Source organism: Colletotrichum orchidophilum (assembly GCF_001831195.1).
Source record: "Colletotrichum orchidophilum strain IMI 309357 chromosome Unknown Scaffold_10.1, whole genome shotgun sequence".
Lineage (NCBI taxonomy): Eukaryota > Fungi > Ascomycota > Sordariomycetes > Glomerellales > Glomerellaceae > Colletotrichum > Colletotrichum orchidophilum.
In genome coordinates, this window is record NW_019172966.1 from 462777 (window position 1) to 481679 (window position 18903).

At 54.4% G+C, this 18903-nt stretch overlaps 5 protein-coding genes across 5 annotated transcripts; 2 read left to right on the forward strand and 3 right to left on the reverse strand.

The window, feature by feature from the left end:
- Nucleotides 1-4637: 4637 nt before the first annotated feature.
- CORC01_01964 (GNS1/SUR4 family protein) lies at nucleotides 4638-5834 on the reverse strand (the record flags this gene model as incomplete). The annotated part of the gene is made up of 4 exons (XM_022613617.1): nucleotides 4638-4966; nucleotides 5023-5235; nucleotides 5294-5363; nucleotides 5412-5834. The coding sequence occupies 4 exons, from the start codon at nucleotides 5832-5834 to the stop codon at nucleotides 4638-4640; spliced, it is 1035 nt and encodes a 344-aa protein (XP_022480001.1).
- Nucleotides 5835-7981: 2147 nt separating this feature from the next.
- Nucleotides 7982-8978, forward strand: CORC01_01965 (cytochrome c oxidase subunit Va; the record flags this gene model as incomplete). Its single annotated transcript, XM_022613618.1, has 4 exons — nucleotides 7982-8184; nucleotides 8419-8464; nucleotides 8572-8689; nucleotides 8857-8978. The coding sequence occupies 4 exons, from the start codon at nucleotides 7982-7984 to the stop codon at nucleotides 8976-8978; spliced, it is 489 nt and encodes a 162-aa protein (XP_022480002.1).
- A 668-nt stretch (nucleotides 8979-9646) lies between these two features.
- On the reverse strand, nucleotides 9647-14116 carry CORC01_01966 (uncharacterized protein; the record flags this gene model as incomplete). Its single annotated transcript, XM_022613619.1, has 4 exons — nucleotides 9647-10510; nucleotides 10563-10724; nucleotides 10798-13887; nucleotides 13943-14116. The coding sequence occupies 4 exons, from the start codon at nucleotides 14114-14116 to the stop codon at nucleotides 9647-9649; spliced, it is 4290 nt and encodes a 1429-aa protein (XP_022480003.1).
- Nucleotides 14117-15010: 894 nt separating this feature from the next.
- CORC01_01967 (emp24/gp25L/p24 family/GOLD) lies at nucleotides 15011-15767 on the reverse strand (the record flags this gene model as incomplete). The annotated part of the gene is made up of 3 exons (XM_022613620.1): nucleotides 15011-15301; nucleotides 15365-15553; nucleotides 15615-15767. The coding sequence occupies 3 exons, from the start codon at nucleotides 15765-15767 to the stop codon at nucleotides 15011-15013; spliced, it is 633 nt and encodes a 210-aa protein (XP_022480004.1).
- A 659-nt stretch (nucleotides 15768-16426) lies between these two features.
- Nucleotides 16427-18457, forward strand: CORC01_01968 (PhoD-like phosphatase; the record flags this gene model as incomplete). The annotated part of the gene is made up of 4 exons (XM_022613621.1): nucleotides 16427-16501; nucleotides 16561-16572; nucleotides 16640-18219; nucleotides 18271-18457. The coding sequence occupies 4 exons, from the start codon at nucleotides 16427-16429 to the stop codon at nucleotides 18455-18457; spliced, it is 1854 nt and encodes a 617-aa protein (XP_022480005.1).
- Between the last annotated feature and the right edge of the window lie 446 nt (nucleotides 18458-18903).

An 18903-nucleotide genomic window follows, 5' to 3' on the forward strand; every position in this document is an offset into this window, starting at 1 on the left:
TTCCCACCCGCGGGTCCGTCTCAGTCAGCGGCCTGATGCAGTGTACGCCAAGCATCGCATGGCCTCGCGCAAACTACAATCATCTCGGCTGTCGTGTCCATACCTTAACTAATGGATCATGACCCATTACGTACTTACGACCTTCGATATCTACGCAGGTATCCATCAGTCGAGCTACTCCTAAAGTCCTCTCCGGCATCAGACGGCAAACAGTGGCCGACGCCAACCTCCGAGTGACTATCAATTGCATGGAGCACCCCACACAGCTCTCCCTGGCACAATCCTACCCCTTAAATCAAACCGACTCGCTTCTTTCTTTTGTCACCAACATGGCCTCCATGGCCCGATCACAGCGCTTTTCGTGTACCAGTCTGGTTAATGGCGCACACATCTCACGCAAACAAACACATTCCTCACTCTGATTGCAATAGGCGTTGCACATCTCTTGAACCTCTTCTTCTCAAGATTGGTAGGGAAACGGCTGGTTGGCTGGAGGCGGGATGAGATGCATTTTAGGACTACGGTCCGGCGGGGGTCCTGCTCACTCAATCGATCGTCTTACCACGAAAAGAGATTGAATGATGAGACATAGCAGGGCCACTGTCTTGTTTCGAGGCGTAACGGCCGCTGCGAAACTGTTCCGGAGAGAAATCTTGAGCAGCAAAACTTGCTTTTTCTACACAACCTTTTTTTTTTTTTGTCGAATTCGAACCTTGACACTACTAAACCACTACCAACCAACCTCACACAGTTGTTGTTTTTTATCTGGGATGGTCTCTGCGAATGGACAGAGGGACACACCTGATACAAGAAAGAAAGAGGCAACCATGTAACAAGTAATTCCACCCATGCGTGCTTTTTACTTTGAGAGCCTTTTTTTTCTTCCTCCCACAGGGACCTGTTCCCTCGTGGGGCAGACTAGGCAAGGCGGCATTTCAACAGGGGGCGAGATGGAGGAGGGGGACAGACCATGTAATGAATATTGTGAAGGGCTTTCGCCGGCGAGGCGGGGCCATGGAATGAATTCCAGAGGCCGTTTGAGAGATATTTGCGGGTTCTTCCTTTCGACAATGTGCCATGACAAAAAGTGCTGACGCTCACCCCCAATGCCGGGCTGCTCAAATAGGGATTTCCTGGGTGAAGACTCATTTTCCGATGAGCGGTTCTACCCGTAATATTTCTACTTTATCCTGGTCGACTTGAGCTTCTGCAATTAGTCCTTGGCCTAGGATGAGTCTGTATTGGCTACCGTGTGGAGGCCTGGAGTAGTGTGCGGGATGAAAAACTTGTGATGATGTCTCCTGACGCTGAGGGTTACCCAAGATCTTTGACTGGAATCATTGCTTTTCACGGAAGCCCAGATTCACAAAAGCCCGGGGAACATTATTCAAGGGATTCAGTTGACCCTGACAGCGCAACTTTGAGCAATAGGTCCCATTGATGTTCTCTCTTCAGGTTGACCAGGTATACACCTCGGGCTGGACGTGTTGGAGATGTTGTTTTTCCCGAGAAAGGTTGCGCCGACTACGTCATGTTCGTTGACTTCGAGACGGATGAGTACCGGTCCGATCATCCTGGCAAATCCAGGCGACTGGCGCCTGTTCAGACATGACAGACGGTCAAGGCGCTGGGTTTCGACGGACTTTTGGATGACTTGTCAACCACAGTGTAGAGCTTCGAGGACGGGGTTGTTGGCGGTCCTCACAAGGCGCGGGATGTTTCTCCAAAGCCTTTGCAGTCCCTTGCCTGCCGTCACATCCCTTGGGGCTATCAGCGCTGTCTGCGGAATCCGAGCAGCGCGTGGATAGCCCTGCGTACACCGGATCCCAGGAATCGGTGCAGGAGAGCTGAGAGGTTCCTGTAGCCGGGGGGGGGGGGGGGGGGGGGGGGGGGGGGGGGGGGAGGCGGGGGTGGGGGGGGGGGTGGGGGGGGGGGGGGGGGGGGGGGGGGGGGGGGGGGGGGGGGGGGGGGGACAGAGAGCCCAAGGGATACCGAGCTGGACAGGGGGGAGGGCTTCCCTGTGCTGTGAATGTCGAGATGGGTATTCAGGAACGGGCGCAGGCCTTGAGCTAATGTCGTGAATATTCTCAGCCGGTGGCGACTAACCTGGGCAGTTGAGGATAGGCTTTTGACGAGATGATCCTGAAGAACTGCCGCCGAAGACCTCGACTGACATGGGCTGACCGACCGACCCCAAGTGCTGCTGGCCGTCCGCTCACATGAACCCCTGACCGACGAGTAAAGCCTGCTTGACTGGGCCCCCTTGCTTGCCGTTTGGAAACCAAGCCATCGGAAATGGGGAGGTTCGTTCGTATGGGAACTGTCTTTTCTATTTCAGAGGGGAGCAGAATGTAACGCCCCTCGGTCTGCTCTACAAAGTGCCGTTCTTACGTTGCGGGCATCCGAGACGAAATTCTATCATGATCCGGAGTTGGTGACTGATCCATGAGCCCGAGCGACGCTGCCTTTTTGAGGACCCAATAGCTTCGACAAGACGAAAGCCTTGTACTTGCTTCACTTCCTGACGGTTTTCGTGAGGCCTGAGGGAAGGGGTTGGATTGCGTGTGCATCATGATGGTGACCGATGGAATCGGAAATCAACTTTGAATTGCTCTACAGGTCTACAATCTCCACCTGGGGGTCAAACATCATCAGTATGTACTCAACTTGAGGCGCGCGGCCAGGAAAAGGGAGCAAGTCGCAATCTTTCGTCCCACCACGACCCAAAAGTCAGCACCACCCTGTCCACCTCACCGTATGGTCCAGTTCAAATTTTCGCAGAAAGCAATATCAAAGATAATGAAACCATGACCAAAAAAGTGTCAAAAAAGAAGATTTCTTTTCGACGCTCAATCTCTCCTGTTCAGGAGAGAGCCCGCGCTACCCGAGCTTGCCGCACCACAAGGCAAATATAGGACTCGAACCCGGTAGTCAGTAGTAGTATTTATGGCCCTATACATACGACTACTGCATCGCTTGTTTTATCAACTAGACCAAAGAGGCCTGCATCATTGCTGAACTTGTGGTTGAGGACTAGATGCGTTTTTGGTCTCCAAGTATCATGCTTTTCTAGGGAATGGGACGGAAGGTGCAGCTCGTAGCGATAGCCTCGGTGTGACACAGGGAGACGACACCGTTCTGCGAACAAAGGGGCTCGTCGCCACCGACAATGTGAGGAAGAGATGCCCTTCAAGATACTACACCTCCCTGAACACATCATCACCGCTACACGTATAAAGGAAGAGCAGTGAAGCATTGAGTAATGCAAATGAGCTTACCTTGTACCCAGAGGTAACTATGTGGTGCTGATGAAACCAACAACTTTCCCAAAAGCATTCTGTCAAGACCCGGTCCAAATGACAGGTCGTGAGATGCTCCATGTCTCGATTGAACTACACACCATACACCAGAAGGAAAATAGGCGGCAAGATGGTCACTGAATACCACGGAGGTGGGATAGGCACCGTAAGCATCTCTGAGCAGCTTCGTGTCGAGTGACGCTCCTCGACTGCAGGAGTGGAATGGGACCAGGCCCAGGGCTCTGGCGACCCTAGGCCTGGGATGGAAACATGGCCGTCCAAGGCAACACATCTATCAACCGTCTCTTTACTCATGGGCCGTCTCATCTAACCCACATTATCTAGTGCAACGGAAGCCCAGAGTCTCTTCAAAAGTATCAACAAGCCAGTCAGCATCACCGTCACCGAATATCTAGTAAATCTTATCGTATTCTTCTACTGATTACAGCCCATTCATCAAAAACTGAGTCTCATTGTGCAGCTCGGCGGATACCCCTGAACGACAGTCAGCTTCATGGTCGAGCATAAAAGTCCTGGAAAGAAACAAAAGGTGTCCAAGAAATCAGACGTGATCAAACGTTTTCTCAGCAACCGCACATTGGTGCGTCTGAGTGAGCTGGGTAACGTGTAGGACTCATCATTTTGAGGGGGAGGGAAGAGAAAGAAAAATGATAAAACGTACCATGAGGACGGACCCTTTGGCCAGGCGTGACCACACCGCCGAGTCCTACCAAGGGGAGCCTGCAAGATGCCAACTGCTCATTTCACACCAGCCAGAGACAGGTCTGCATTGTGGTGAATGAGTATTAGTATCATTGAGCGGCGTCCCACAAAGCTGAGGCGACAGCCGCTCCATCTATGACACAAAGAAACACAAGGAAAATTACAAATGTTCTAAGTTTGTTCCTCCCGGGCGAGAGAGCGTGGCCTTTTTGCTGCTCGCCCAGAGATCGTTTCGTCTTTTCTGCAATGATGCCCACCAAAGCCAACCCCCAGTTCGCCAAAGGCACAAACATACAAACGTCGTCAGCCTCCCAGGTCGTCATACACGTCCGACTGTAAGCCCACTGCTCGCCACAGCAGGCTCTTTTTCGTTTTCAAAGTGTTCCTCGCCAGTAGCGTGGGAACAATGCAGTAATACACAGTTGTAAAAAGAGGCCGCGCCTCAAAAAAGTCGTGGTCGCGCGGCCCGGCATGCCGTCAAGCCAAGAATGTTGTCCTCTCACATCCAAACGTGTAAGCCGTTTACATATCGGCATAAAGACCCTCAAATGCCTGTACGGTCACCCGTGTATATACACTCCACAGAGGGGGACAGCAGCAAGAATGCCAAGTGTTTTACGCCTTGCGGGATCGAGGAGTAGAGCCGTTGGCCTTGGCTCCGCTGGCCTTGGCGCTGCCGTTGGAGTGGCCGGCGACAGCCGAGGCAACGGCGTGGGGATCGGGGAGGGGAGCCTGGCTCATGCGGCGAAGAGACTTGCGGGTCTGGGACTTGCCGCCCTTCTTGTAGGTTGCGAGGTAGAAGGAGATGAAGAGGACGAGGTAGGAGCTGAGGATACCGATACCAGCAAAGGCGGCAAACTCCTCACCGGCACACTCGCCGGCATTGGGCATCCAGGGGAAGTAGGTCGAGGTGAAGTAGGTGTACGAGGCGAAGTACACGAAGCCTGCGACGGTTAGCAATGCGTCCCTAGGATGCGTGGGACGTGAACGTGTAGCCTACCGAGATCGATGATGAACTGGATGATCTGGAAGCGAGTGACCCACTCCTTCCACCAGATGCGGACGCCGCGAGCACTCTGGAAGTAGTACCAGTACATGACAACGTGGACGCCGAGGTTGAGGGTGATGGGAACCCATGAGACGGCAGTCGAGCCAATCAGCTGGGTGTAGCAGAGGAGAGCAGTCGCGCCGTGGTGATAGCAGTGGAGGAACGCTGCATAGTGTTAGTGTTGAGCGTTACACAAGGCTGGGGATCTCGGTCGTGGGCATACTCAGAGGCTTCTTCTTGAGAAACAAGAACACAGTGTCCAGCAACTCCATGTACTTGGTGAGGTAGGTCATCTAGGCTTGTCAGCTGCCGTCAACAATGCGCGAGTCGATGGTACTTACGTAGTAAAGGACAACGAGAGGCTGGGTCCAGCCGCCCTCGGTGTGGCAGATGGCGTGGAAGATACCCCCGCGAACAACAGTGGGCAGGAGCTCCTCAATGTAGAGAGCGAGGAGACCGGCGCTGATGAGGGTGAGGATCAAGTTGTGGGCGAGGAAAAGACCCTTGAGCTTGTACGGCTCACGGTTGCGCATCCACTCGCGACCTCCAAAGATGATGGTGTAGTAGATGATGACGAAGATGCCGGCCGACTTGATGGTCGACATGGGCGTGATGCCCGGCTGGAATCTGAACTCGCTCACGGGGTAGCCCACGATGGGAGTCCAGACCTTGTCGAGAAGAGGCCATAGATGAATGCCAAAGGGGCGGTCGAGCGTGGGAAGAGGCAATTGCTCGTAGAACGAGGAGGGTGCTTGAGTGGCCATCTTGAAGATTGGCGTTTTTCCGTCGAGCTCGGGGGGAGAGGAGGAGACGAGAACGATGAAAGTTGGTGTTGTGGCGCGATTATCTACTTGCGAAGATTTGCGACAAGGTCTTTCGGTTACCGTGGGTCTTTCGATGGCGATTGCTCTGTGGACTCGACACGGAAGACGCGGATTGATGGGATGGAGGTGGTGGAGGGAGGAGAGGTTGTTCTACTCAGCAATGCAGCACGCGGCGCGGCGGCAGAGCGTTCGATCGACACGATCCAGAAAAAAGGCAGAGCCTAAGGAGTGACGAGAAAAACAGAAGAACGGAAGAGACAATGGCAAAACGCTCTCTCTACCCGCCGCAGGACACCCGATGAAAGTCTGGAGAATTGAGGGCGGGGGATCGGAAGAGAGGTAGTCAGACAACGGCAACGCCACGGGCACGAGATGGTTTATGAGGAGGGAAAGGAGGACGGGGAGGACACGAGCAGCAGCAGCGATGCAAAAAGTTGTTGAAATGGTCAAAAGGGGAAAATTCCGATCGAGAAGGTCAAGGTACCCTGTACTTGTCGCGCAGCCTTTTTCGCGGCCCTCATTTGATCGTGCAGCATGTGATTCGCTGTCGGACCTTAGCGCAGCCAATCATGGGCCGTGCCTGGGCTTATGCTCATTTGGGTTCCTGGTCCTCCATCGGGTCCAGTTGAGGTTTCCAAGGAGCGAATAGGTCAGCACGTGACCCTACTATGTCACCGGTCAACTCGTTGTAACAGCGGGAGCCTGGGGAAAAGTAGACGGACGGGAAACGAGATGCCGTAGAAGGCCGTACGTCGTTCTTTAGTCATCCTCTTGATTGACTGGATAGATGCTCCGGCTGTGCTTCCACTGTTCGGATACTGCGGTGCCCCAATGCCTGTTCTTACCTTGGTACCATCATAAGATGTCCTGCAGAGGGCGAGTATAGCATAGCAATGCTGTCACCTGCCTGACCTGCCAGACAATGCCGGGCGGGCCGTTGAACTTCCAGCAGGTTGTTGGAGAATCTTGGGTTACGCTGGACAAGGTACAGTTACCTGTCGGGCTAACCCACTGCCAACTCAACCTAGCCCCAAAACAAGCGTCACGGCCGCATGTACCGAGTACCTGGACTGCTCGTAATGCGCATTGCAATCTCGGAAGTTTAGGCTACGTTGCCAATTGCAAGTCGACGGCCAGCTGCCCAGCGCAGAGGTCGCGGGCGACGCGGGCGAGAGTCAGTTTCGTCTGTATCTGTACGGATACCTATGCAAGAGAAAGAGGGTCAATAAAAAAATTGTGCCTCGGCCCCGGCCCAATTGACCTCTAGAGACTAATCAGCTGCTCCCACGATCATCGATGGGACGTGCTGGATGCCGTCACAATCTCCGGCTTCTTGGTCCGGCCAGCTCCGGCCCCGTGGCTTCTCCTCCTACCGTCCCAATCAGCACTTCCCCCTTTAGGAAGAGCCGTGCAGCGTGTGAACGTGACAACGAGCAGGCGGGAGGATGGGACGGTCGGTGCAACGGAGCCTCGAGTTTGCTCCCAACTCCGGCCCGGGGAATTGTACTCTGTGCCATTGCGGGAACCCCGGGGCCTGAGGAGACCCGAACAAAACCCCCGTAGTCGCGCGTTACCAATGGGCGTTCCCAATGGACTGTCACTTCCCCAGGGGAGAGGTGAAGAAACCATAGATCTACCAAGGATCTCTGTTTCTGGTGTGCACCTGGGGGACCAGTGAGAGGTTGGAGGATGAGTATGACCATTTCCAGATTCGGGGGAGACTCGTCCACAGTGGCCTGATAATGGACAGCCGTGCGAAGTAGAGCTTTACTGTGTTTATCCACGTGAAGCTACATACGATGCAGCCTAAGTCAAACCAATTCGCACGGCCTGGAGCTCCAGCTACTGGCTCCCAAGCAACAGCTACCGCTTAGTCATCCAATCAAAATCTCGCAGAATCCAATCCTTTTTCGTGCCTACCAACGCCAACACCACATCATCCGATTCAATCCCGAACGAAACGCCCGTAGCTTGCTCGCGAAAAAAAATAGTCCTCCAACGTCACAGACGCCAACACCGCCGCACCGGATCTCCTTCCTCTCCTTCGGTCGACCCGCTCTCCTCTCTAATCACCACAACCGCCGAAAATGTCTGCCTCCATCCTCCGCGTCGCCGCCCGCGGCTCGACCAGCTTCTTCCGCGCGAACCCCATCCGCCAGCCGCTCGTCGCCCGTTCCGGCATGCTCCTGCCCATCGTTGCGGGTGTCCCGGCCGCCAGCAACTTCAGCACCAGCGCCCGCCTGCGCTCCGGCGAACACGCCGAGGAGACCTTTGAAGAGTTCAGCGCAAGGTGAGCAGATACTTGGATCTTTGAATTGGGGGGGGGGGGGGGTTAAGGAGGAGGACCTTGCGGTTGGAGGGAACTTCGGGCGAGAGGGAAGATAGGGATGTTGGAAGGATTGGGCCTCCATCATGCCACCATCTCCATCTCCATCTCCCCCGCCCTCCGCGCCCGACAAAGCCATTGATCCCCCTCGACCCTCGATTGCCCTTCTCAATTGGCACCGCTAACTTTTGGACCCAGATTCGAAAAGGAATTCGATGGCGTCCAGGACGTTTTCGAGCTTCAGGTACGCTAGAACACGGCCTCTGACAATACCCTCGGGATCTGAACCTAGTCCCCCCGGCAAAGTGGTCTGATGGGGCGAGGCTGACTCTCTCTTTTCCGCACCAACAGCGCAACCTCAACAACGCCTTCGCCTACGACTTGGTCCCCTCTCCCTCCGTCGTCGCCGCCGCCCTGAAGGCCGCCCGTCGCGTCAACGACTTCGCTACCGCCGTCCGCATTTTCGAGGGTACGCATTCCTCTCCCCAATCCATCTAGTCGTTGCACCCATGCAATGTGCACCGATTTTCCATCTCCCTCAGGCCCGGGCACCGGGTTACTGTTTTGTTACTTCTGCAACCGTGCACAAATTAAACGACTGGAATTTTGACTGACGTTTGCCTCTCACATACACAGGCGTCAAGGCCAAGGTCGAGAACAAGGGCCAGTACGAGCAGTACCTCGAGGAGCTCAAGCCCCTGAGGGAAGAGCTCGGCGTTCCTCTGAAGGAGGACATCTACCCCGAGGAGAAGAACTAAGTTTTCCCTAATCCAGCATATGAAAGGGGGAAACGCAAGGAGGGCCATCGAACCATTGAACCGACGCCAGGGCCAAACATTAACTAAACCAACTTGTATATTCTACAGGGGGAATGGAAAGAGGAACGGGAAAGCAAACCCAACAAAGTCTGCTTGCCGCGTGTGTGTGAGTCTGTGAAGCTGATAGAACGGGGGAGTTTTCTGGTAGTGTGATTTCAATCAAGTCCCATGTACCATCTTAGGCCTCTGCTCAATCTGACTTGTTCAACCTGACTTGCACTTCCGTCGGGCTTTGCCGCGCCGCTGTCATAATCCAGGACAGAGGGTCATGATGCTGAGCAAGCAATTGAGTCAATTCAGTGGGGAATACGGGGACCTGCATTCCGACGTTACGGGAATGCAACGTCTTGATGCCTATAGTCATATGTTGCCAAGCGACATTTTCTCAAACAAAGCGTTGACTCATCACCAGGATATCAAGAGGGTCTTGCCGCAGCGTTTGGCTATCTATCAACGTGTCCAGCTCGATCGAAATCCTCAGAGCCAAGCATCAAAACACAGCGACCTCTCAATGGTATCTTCTCTAGGTAGGGATCATGACCGGCCCTCAATAACAGTTTAATCAAAACACGACCCCTTCTCATATGAAAGTTAGGCCCTCGCCAAACTCAGTCTCGCAAATGGGGCCATCTGTTGTTGGCCGGAGTGTTGAAGAACTGCAGGCCAGCGGGCGTACCACCGGCAGACTCGTGCTGCGTGGGCGAAGCTCCTCTGCTGGCCGAACCACCCGCGGCGCGTCCCGTTCTCGGACTCATCACGCTCAATCTCGGGCTTCGGGGTACGCTTTGCTGCCTCGTCTCTCTGCGTCCGTTCTTCAGCGCTCTAAGCTCCTTCTCCACACGCGCGAGCTCCTTCTCCCGATCCTTGGTGATGGCCTTCGTCTCCGCGATCTGCCTCTGCATCTCCTTGACCTGCTCTCCGGCATTGGCATTGACGTTCAGAACTTGCGCGAGGTTACCTGGGACCGACTCTTGTATCGCAGCAACCTGTTCCTTGAGCTCACGGTTCTCTCGGGAGAGCTCGCTGTTGGAATGGTTGGCCGTCTGGTATGCGTCTCTTGCGTATCCGAGCTCGCCGTCACGACTCTCGAGCTTCTTCTCCAGCTCCGCCACCTTGGCCAAAGCCTTTTCAAGCTCAGTCGTCTTCTGCTCAAAGGTCTCCGTCGCGACGGTGCCGGCATTGACGAGGGCTTTGTCAAGAGTGGCACTCTTCACCTTGAGCTCCTCTTCCAAAGCTTGTGCTTTGTCTTGCCACTGGCGGCTCTTCTCCCAGGCCTGTGCTTCCTTTCTCTGCGCCTCGTCGCGCTCGGCCTCGAACTTGGCTCGTTCCCGAAGCGCGGCCATGTGTGCCTCCTGGATAATATTGGTGGTCTCATCGTGGCTCTTGACCCTCTTCGAAAGGCTGATAATCTGCTTTCGGAGGTTGGATTCCAAAACAATCTTCTCCTCTAGATGATGCTCGAGTTCAGATACCTATTCTTTCGTCAGCTCACTTTTCACGTTGGATCGAATCAACGCTCCGCACCTTGTTCGTCAGAGTGTCCAGGTACCCTTGCGTCGTTTGGATATGCAGGCGTGACGGGTCAGGGTTCAGTTGGCTTTGAACTACCGCGTCAATGTCCCCTGCGTCTTGTCCTGGGAGAGGGCTCACTCGAAGGCGCTTGACAAGTTGCTGCGAACCGCCATCCTAGATTTGAACCCGGTTAGTACTGATACTGCAAGACAGAAAGGCAACACTGCAAGACAGAAAGGCAACTCACAGTTTTGCGCTTGCGGGTCGTCAGCTCCTCCACCTGACTCTCAGGTTGGCTGCTGGAGTACAAATCAAGAACGGAAGAGGGCACAAGCTCAGGGTCCCAGTCGAAGCTGGGATCAGGAAAGATTGCTTGGTTGGCAAACGAAGCAGCATAGTGATCAATCATCACCCCCTGGGTATCTCCTTCGTCCATATACGCGGTCTTCCTTGACTGACAAACGGAGATACATAGCGCATTTTGTCGCACCAAACCCTTAAAATCCGCCGGCAATAGCAATTCCAGATGTTCAATAGAGCACGTTGTGGTGAGCCTCAGCAGCATTGGCTTCTTGCCGCTCAACTTCGCCCATTGGTTCAAAAGGTTTGTTTGCATGACCCCGTTGTCGAATCCAATGACAACGTCAAAGTCGCTCAGGTCGTCAACGAGAGGCTGTTCGGAGTGCACGATAACAACGAGCAGAGAATGCTCGTCCTGGCTTTCCAGCTCATGCAGACCCTTCAGGGAGTATGCCATCTCCCCGGTTCCGACGATAGCTTCGAGGTACCCAATGATGTTGATGTCACGCGCGATAATGAGGATCCTCTTGTGGCTTGTCTGCAGTCGCTCGAGGAATCTGCCCACGAAGAAGAACTTGCTGTTGGTACCCATGGCATGCTTCTTGAGGTCTTCTGCGGACAAGGCATCGATCGAAGTACCGTCGAGAGGCGCAGGCATGTCGCAAATGTCGCGAAGCTCATTGAGCATTCTTTCAATGGCCCCCACCGTCTTCTGATCGGGCTCATCGTCCTCGGACTGCATGTACGTGGTGAACTGCTCAATGACGTGGCGGTAACCCTTGATGGTGCTCCGATACAAGGGACGAATGTTGGCTGGGAACGAGAGCGTGACCAAGTATTCACTTTGATCCACCGCCGTTGGGGGGCCCGAAGGAAATGGCTCTTCAACATCCGGCGAAGTTGCAGTGCTCTGGTCGCCTGCGGTGGTCTGGTCCTCCGGCAGCATGTCCATAGGCTGCTCATCGTGCTGAGGCAGTGTGTTTGAGGCCTCTTCGGGCTCGACTGATCTGCTGATGTCTGAAGGAGATATGGTGATTGGCAGCTGCTCAGCTGATTCGGGCGGCATGAGATTTCCGGGAAAGATGTCTCCCATGCTCGCTGTTTGATGCTCTTCGGCGAACAGAGGCCCCATTGTTGGCCCTACAGGTGCACCGGATAGTCCAGGCATATCTGTAGACGACGTGACTGGCTCCCCCATATTCCAGTCTCCTGTGAGAGGTGGCTGCGAGTTGATTTGGATGGATGGGTGGGCTACAGGCGCCGAGAAAGCGAGGTCGGCGGCGTCACCCATCGAAGGGCCATCCTCGCGAATCAGAGCTGATTGAGTCGTAGGACTCGTCAATCCTGCCTCGGCCAATGTGCCTTGCAACGCAGCTTCTTGGATTCTCATCAGCTCCTCTATCGCCGAGAGTGGTTCGTCGCCCGAGGTATCCATGGCCGGTGGTAGATTGATCGGCCGATCAGAGATCCCGGCCTCCTGAGATTTTTTGGGTGATGAGAGATCAGGGGGGAGTGACCGTCTTTCAAAGGTAGTCTGGAAAGTTCCGGCCTCGGTATTCTCGTCCTCGCCGCGGTGTGATGACGCAGTGGCGATAGCCTCGGAAGAAGCGAGTTGAGGAGACTCTGAGCTAGCAAGTGTGACACCAAAGCGTAGCGTGCGTGAAGGTCTTCGGCGAACGGTGTCGGGGACCACAGGCTCTTCGGAGCTGCTCTTGTTTGCCGAAATATCTGGGAGAGGCTGAACAACTTGGGCAGCTTGCGCGCTCTGGCTGGGACGACTGTGTGTATCAGAGCAGGCAATGATTCGTTCGGTCGCCCACTTCTGGTTTTGTGTCCGTCGCTCGGAGTTGCTCGAGGTGCTCTTAGCCGACGAAGACGCCTGGGAGGTTGAGGTGTCAAAATCAAAGGCAGGCTGGGTCAGGAAAATAGGCGTCCTGGCTGACTGTGATTCCCGAGGATAGCCACCACTAGCCAAACGATTTGTGGAGTGTTCAGCCTGATCGACTGTCCGTAGCTCGTCAACCTGATGAGATGGAATTGACCTATCAGAGACAGAAGGCAGAGAGTCGTGTTCACGTGAGGCGTGTCGAGGTGGCTGCGATGCTGTAGACCCTGCAATGGAGTGAGGACGCAAAGGTGAAGCTGGGTAAAGGCCACAGCTTGGACCCTGACTTGGTTCAGGGCTGTTCTGCGTTAAAGGGATGTAGCCCGATGACACTGGCTCCGGTGGGCGATCCTGAGAAGATGCCGGATGAGGGGACTGTAAGGGCGTCCGGCGGAAAAAGAAGTGTGAATGGTGATCCGGTGCACTGAGAAGTCGGGCCTGGGAATCCGTAGACTTACTCAGGGAAGTCCTGAGGCTAGACTGCTTTTGCGAATCCGAGATTTCACGCTCAGTATTGGCGCCCGCTTTGTTGTTGTTGTTAGTCAAGGCTACTTGTTTGCTGGGAAATGGCGAGTCCTGGGTACTGAATGCTGAGTATTCCTGAGAGTCGGGGATAGTCCTTTGACTGAGATTCTCTGGAATCACCACTTGACTGTCCTCGTCTTCGAGAGCCGATATGGGTTGAGAACCAAGCGAGGTCGAGCCCTGCGAGCCCGATATGCTGATATACTCTGAATAGTCGCGATCTGCCTTGGACGGAATGGCCACGAAAAATCTAGCCGTGGTGTTGATTAGAACATCCGAAGCGGCATCTGTGTCACCCTCTGACGCCGACGATAGCAACGAAGGAACCTCACTAGGGTATCGCTTCTGCTGGGGTGGGTTCAGGTCGGATTCCGAATCTGGATCCTGAGGGTCTTCCGACTGCTGCTTAGACTGAGGTCTCCTGCGTTTGTTCCCTATCTGCACGGGCTGACTACTCTCAATCGAGCTGGTGGACAAAGTACGCGCCAATGGGCCCTCTTGTGCCGCAGCTTCGACGTCTTGCGATACAGATTGTCTTGAGGGCGTGGGGTGATCCTCCTGATAGACGAGGTCGAGCTTCCTTCTCCAATCGAATATCGCTTTCGAAGTCACGTCCTTGCTGGGGGCCTATATCGAGTCAGCAGCCGCTCAGATGGACATGGAGGGCCACTAATAGACTTACCCACGTGGGACTATATCGCTCGCCGGTTTCCGGGTTGTCTTCCCAATCGACCAGATATTCAATATTAGAGTTGCGTCGACGTTCTTGTAGGATGTCCTTAATCGTGAACCATTCCTCCTTTGGCTGTTTGTGGTTCTTTGGGTGTTTGGAGCTGCGGCGAGAGTCCCTCGGCATTGACAAGTCGCGATCCACCCCAATGGAGGTGGTGTGTTGTTTTGGTGGTGCTCGTTGTCGCGGCGGCTGGGACTTTGGTGTACAATTTCGTGTCCATGTGATTATTGCTGCTTCGCGAACTGCGTGTCAGATTGTGAATTGTTTGAGTGAGTCGCTGGAGGACCTACCCGGGTCGCAGACAAGGCTACGGTTGCTATCGCAGCTCATGAAGCTTAAGCCGCCCGAAGATGGACAGACCACGGCGGATCCAATCCACATGCAGCCTGCCGTGGCTGGTGCACGAGCCAATATGCACAGCCAATCAGACGTCGCCGACTGCTCACCACGGTTCTCACTCAGGGAAAGGTGGGAGGAGGAGTGGATTGCAGATGTTTACCACCTGATACAATTGCAGAGCTGAAGGCGTAAAGATATCCAAGGTATGTAGGTAACGTATGCGAGGAAAGAACGCAGCAAATCACTCCTTCTAGAATGTGCGAAGCCTAAGTAAGGTAAAATTGGTGGGGATGACATGAGGTTCCTTACCAATTGGTCACCGTTTGTTTGATAGCAATTGAAGTCATTAGCCTGGCGCCATCGGTGTGCCGAAAGATCATTGACTGTCGGTCACTACCTCATCACAGAGAGCGTCACTTGGCTTCAGGAGACACTCATTAAATCTTTCATCAAGTCCACTCGTAGTACCAGTGCTACATGTGCTCCAAGAGAGAATGCTCCAGTTGACCCGTAGACTCCCCCACCTTCATGACAACAGCGCTGAATGTTGATCGTCGTAGATATCTCATACCGTGAGCCACATCATGTCTCTTTTTACTTGTGATGTACACGAGTCCCTGGTGACCCCTTTTACCCCGCGCCGCATGAAATCCAGAATAACTTTTGGTCGTTGCCCGTTCATACGTAGCCCTTGCGTGCGCCCTGGAAGAAGAAGCGAACGATGAACACCTGCAAAGCTCCCATCAGCACAATGAGGGCGCACTGGATCATGCTGAAGTTAATGATGCGGCCTTCGGTGCTGCGGACGGTGCTGAAGTTGCGGTTCTCTCTGGTGCGGAAGTACTTTTGACCTCTCGAGATGGTCGAGAGCTGGCCGGAGAGCTTGAAAATGGTCTCCTCGAGGGTGGTGTGCTGTTCGGGAGAGGCACCCGGCTTAGCGGGGAGCTGAGCGCGAACCTCGTTCTCGACCTAGGTTGACAAGGGATCAGCATTGTTGCTTGCTCTGGGGTAGGGACTTGGACCACGACGTACGGCAATCTCAAAGTCAACAAACTTCTCAGCGAATGTACTCATATCATTGTTGAAGCAGAACTCGTAATCGCCCATCTGTTGGGCCGTGAAGACAAAGTCGCCCTGGCGCTCCTTAGCCCCATCCAGAATGATCTTGTTGCCCGGTCCCGTCACGGTGTAGTCGATATCAAAAGAGCCACCAGATTGGACCTGTACGCATCGTGTCAGCCTATTGCAGCGGTTCGAGGTGGAGTCGCGTGTGTCGACGCACGGCAAAGTAAAAGGCAATCTTTTCGTTCTCCTTCTGGGTCTTGGCGTAGAAGCAGGCCTTCTCGTTGGCGTGGAGCTTGTAGGTCAATGCAGTAGCAGCGACCTGGGAAACAAAGCAGGCGAAAAGCCCGCAGGCAATGGCGGATACCCTCATGATGTGCTGTTGCGTGGGGAGTCTTGGGTGCGCGCGTGAGGGTATCTCTCGTCGACTCTGACAGCAGAGAATTGTGGACAAGCTGTCGCCAAAAGGGTCACTTAGAACGGGCCACGATTGAAAGTTCGGCGCGCGGAAAATTGGCGCCCGCTACAGGTAAGGTTGCCCCTTGATAGCACGCACGGGCCAAGCGGCAGCGACCTCCTGCGGAGAGCAAGGTGGCACCTTCGCACCTCCAGTCCCCAGCTGGGAGCTCCATCTCACCAGCCACACGCTCACATGGCAGAGACGGGGAAGGGTGGCTTGTTATCGTCCATCAGTGTTTCAGCGCGTACCTTAGGTACCTACGGAGTATGGGGCATTCCATTAATCAGTGACCTCATCTCTCCAGAGGTCAGCTAAGCTGTCACGTCACGTCTGGCTGAGCTACCATCTCTGAAAGGGCAGGTTCACGGACTGCCTCCTTCTATCCAAGCTTCTTCCGCTCTTTCGTCCTTTCTCTCCGATACCCAGCTGAAAGGGGAGCAGCTCTTACCTCTTTTTCTTTATCGACGAACCCCTGCAAGCTACTTGCTTCTACTTCTCAATTCACCATCTACCCTACATGATCGACTGATTTCCACTTCACACCTACCCACTCCAACGGACCTCTCGGCGTCATGGCGGTTCAGACGCGCATTGCAACCACCTCCTCGATCGCGTTGAGAGTGGTATCATACCTCTTTCTACGATGGGTTCGTGCTTCAAATTTCCATTTTGGCAATTAGTCGCTAATCATTGGATGCAACTCTAGTTTCCTGGCCCAGTAAGTTCCACTTGTTCGCCAGCGTTTGACTGTACAGTCTCGGCGCGTCGTGCTGATTATGGTGTAGGCTGCCGTGCCCATGAGCATATTTGCACTCTTCGCAGTATTCGTTCCTTCCTTTGTGTCTGGCTATATCAATGAGCCAAAGTACGACGTGGTGGAGGACGACGTTGATGTGACTATCAAAGAGCCTATTGCAGAGGAAATTGGCGAAGACGAAGCCACCAACGGCCATGTCGTCGCTGAGGAGATTCAGATCGAAGAGACCATCATAGTCAAGGACAAGTCGAGCCCGTTGAAGACCCTTCTGGCCGGAACTCCCAGCTCAACCAGCCCAATTCTTTCCACCCTGACCTTCCTAATTAACCTGGCGCTGGTCGCAATGACGGCCGACTTCTTATTCCGCGTTCGACAGTATCACCCAGTCGATGACCTCTCCTTTGTGCGTCTTGGATACGTTTCTCCGACGGAGGCGAAGTTTGTCATTCGCGAACCCGATCAAGACAAGATGCCCGTCACCCTCGAGATTCATATCAAGGACCCTCAGCCGCCCTTTGACAACCCCACGTGGCAGCTCGGCGGTGGATTGAGGTTCACCGACAACACGACCGACTTTGCGACTACCTTGACCGTCCCCCTCAAGCACAGTCAGCAGAGAGTCTACGAATGGCGAACTTCAAACAACCACAGCGGCGAGTTCGTGGCCCCCCCTAGAGCTGGCCAGATGTCGGCCTTTGCCGACAATAAGTTTACTTTCTTGTCCACCTCGTGCATCCTCCCGCGCTTCCCATACGACCCCTTTGAGCATCCCCTGGCCATTCCGGGCATGCGGCATCTGGCGAGAGTTCTGCCCAACTTGCAGGCTCAGTTCATGCTCTTCCTAGGCGACTTCATTTACATCGACGTACCCAAACGCCAGGGCAAGCACGAGGAGGACTATCGCCAGAAGTACCGCCATGTCTATGCCTCTCCGGACTGGGCACCTGTGGCACAGAACCTCAGCTGGATCCACGTTCTCGACGACCATGAGATTAGCAATGACTGGTCTTCAAACACCACTGGTGTATACCGGGCCGCAATTGAACCTTGGCACCACTACCAGGAGCTGGCCAACCCACCTCCTGCCCGTGTTGCCGGGACCACGAACCTTCGGAGACGAGGCGCTACCTACTTTGAGTTCGTCCAGGGCCCCGCGAGCTTCTTCATGCTCGACACGCGCTCGTACCGGTCCGACAATGACGTTCCTTCCGACAGCCCGGAGAAGACGATGCTGGGTGCTGAGCAGTTGGAAGACTTCCTCGCCTGGCTGAGCCGGCCCGAGCCCAAGGGAGTGAAGTGGAAAATTGTTGCCTCGTCGATTCCCCTCACCAAAAACTGGCCCATCAACCGCAAAGATACATGGGGAGGTTTCCTGGTGGAGCGGCGCAGGATTCTCGAAGCCATGTGGGATGCCGGCGCAGGGGGCGTTGGTGTTGTTGTCGTCTCTGGCGATCGTCACGAGTTTGCGGCTACCAAGTTCCCCCCTCCCGCTGGCGGAAGATGGCCGGAGAGCGCCGCTGCGTACGAGTTCTCATGCAGCCCTCTGAACCAGTTCGCGTCGCCTTTGCCGAGCTACAGGCAGACTGACGATGAGGATGTATCTCTCAAGTAAGTGCAGATTGCAAGGTCCCTATTGGCCAATGATTAACATTTTTCTAGGTATATCCATTCGGGAAATTCCAAGTTCGGCTCTCTCACGATCGAGAACCTCGCCGAGGGTGAGCAGAGCTCCCTCAAGTACAACCTGTACATCGACGGCGAAATCGTTTGGAATACGATAGTCCTGTCACCCTCACCAGCCGAAAAGGCCCCGAGCTCATTTTGGGATAAGTTGAAGGGGAATTAGAATAGACAGGATAGAGGGGAAGTGGAACTGATGTGTTCCCCCTCAGCATCAGAATTTGATTCAAACATTATTCAAGCATGAACGACGCAAAAGTCGACTCCCTGTGCAGGTTCCAGCACCTCAGGTCTTATTCTTCGCGCTGGACATGAATGAAACGCATATATGAGAGTGCTGTCAGTTCGCATGTTGCTCCCGATCAACCATCGTATAACCATCGTGAACGTCTCCATCGGTATTGTCGTGGTCTTCATTCTCATGAACATCAAATTCCTCGCATCACCGCCGCTAGCCAATTGCGCGGCAAACTTTCATGCGTCCTGCACGACGGCACCCCTCTCCCGGACGATGTTGTCCTGCCCGGGAATAAGAGACCGGATGGCGGTTATGTCACTCGTCAATGACATCGGTTTTCCTCACAAAGTGCGGAGAAGCGCCTGCATGACGGG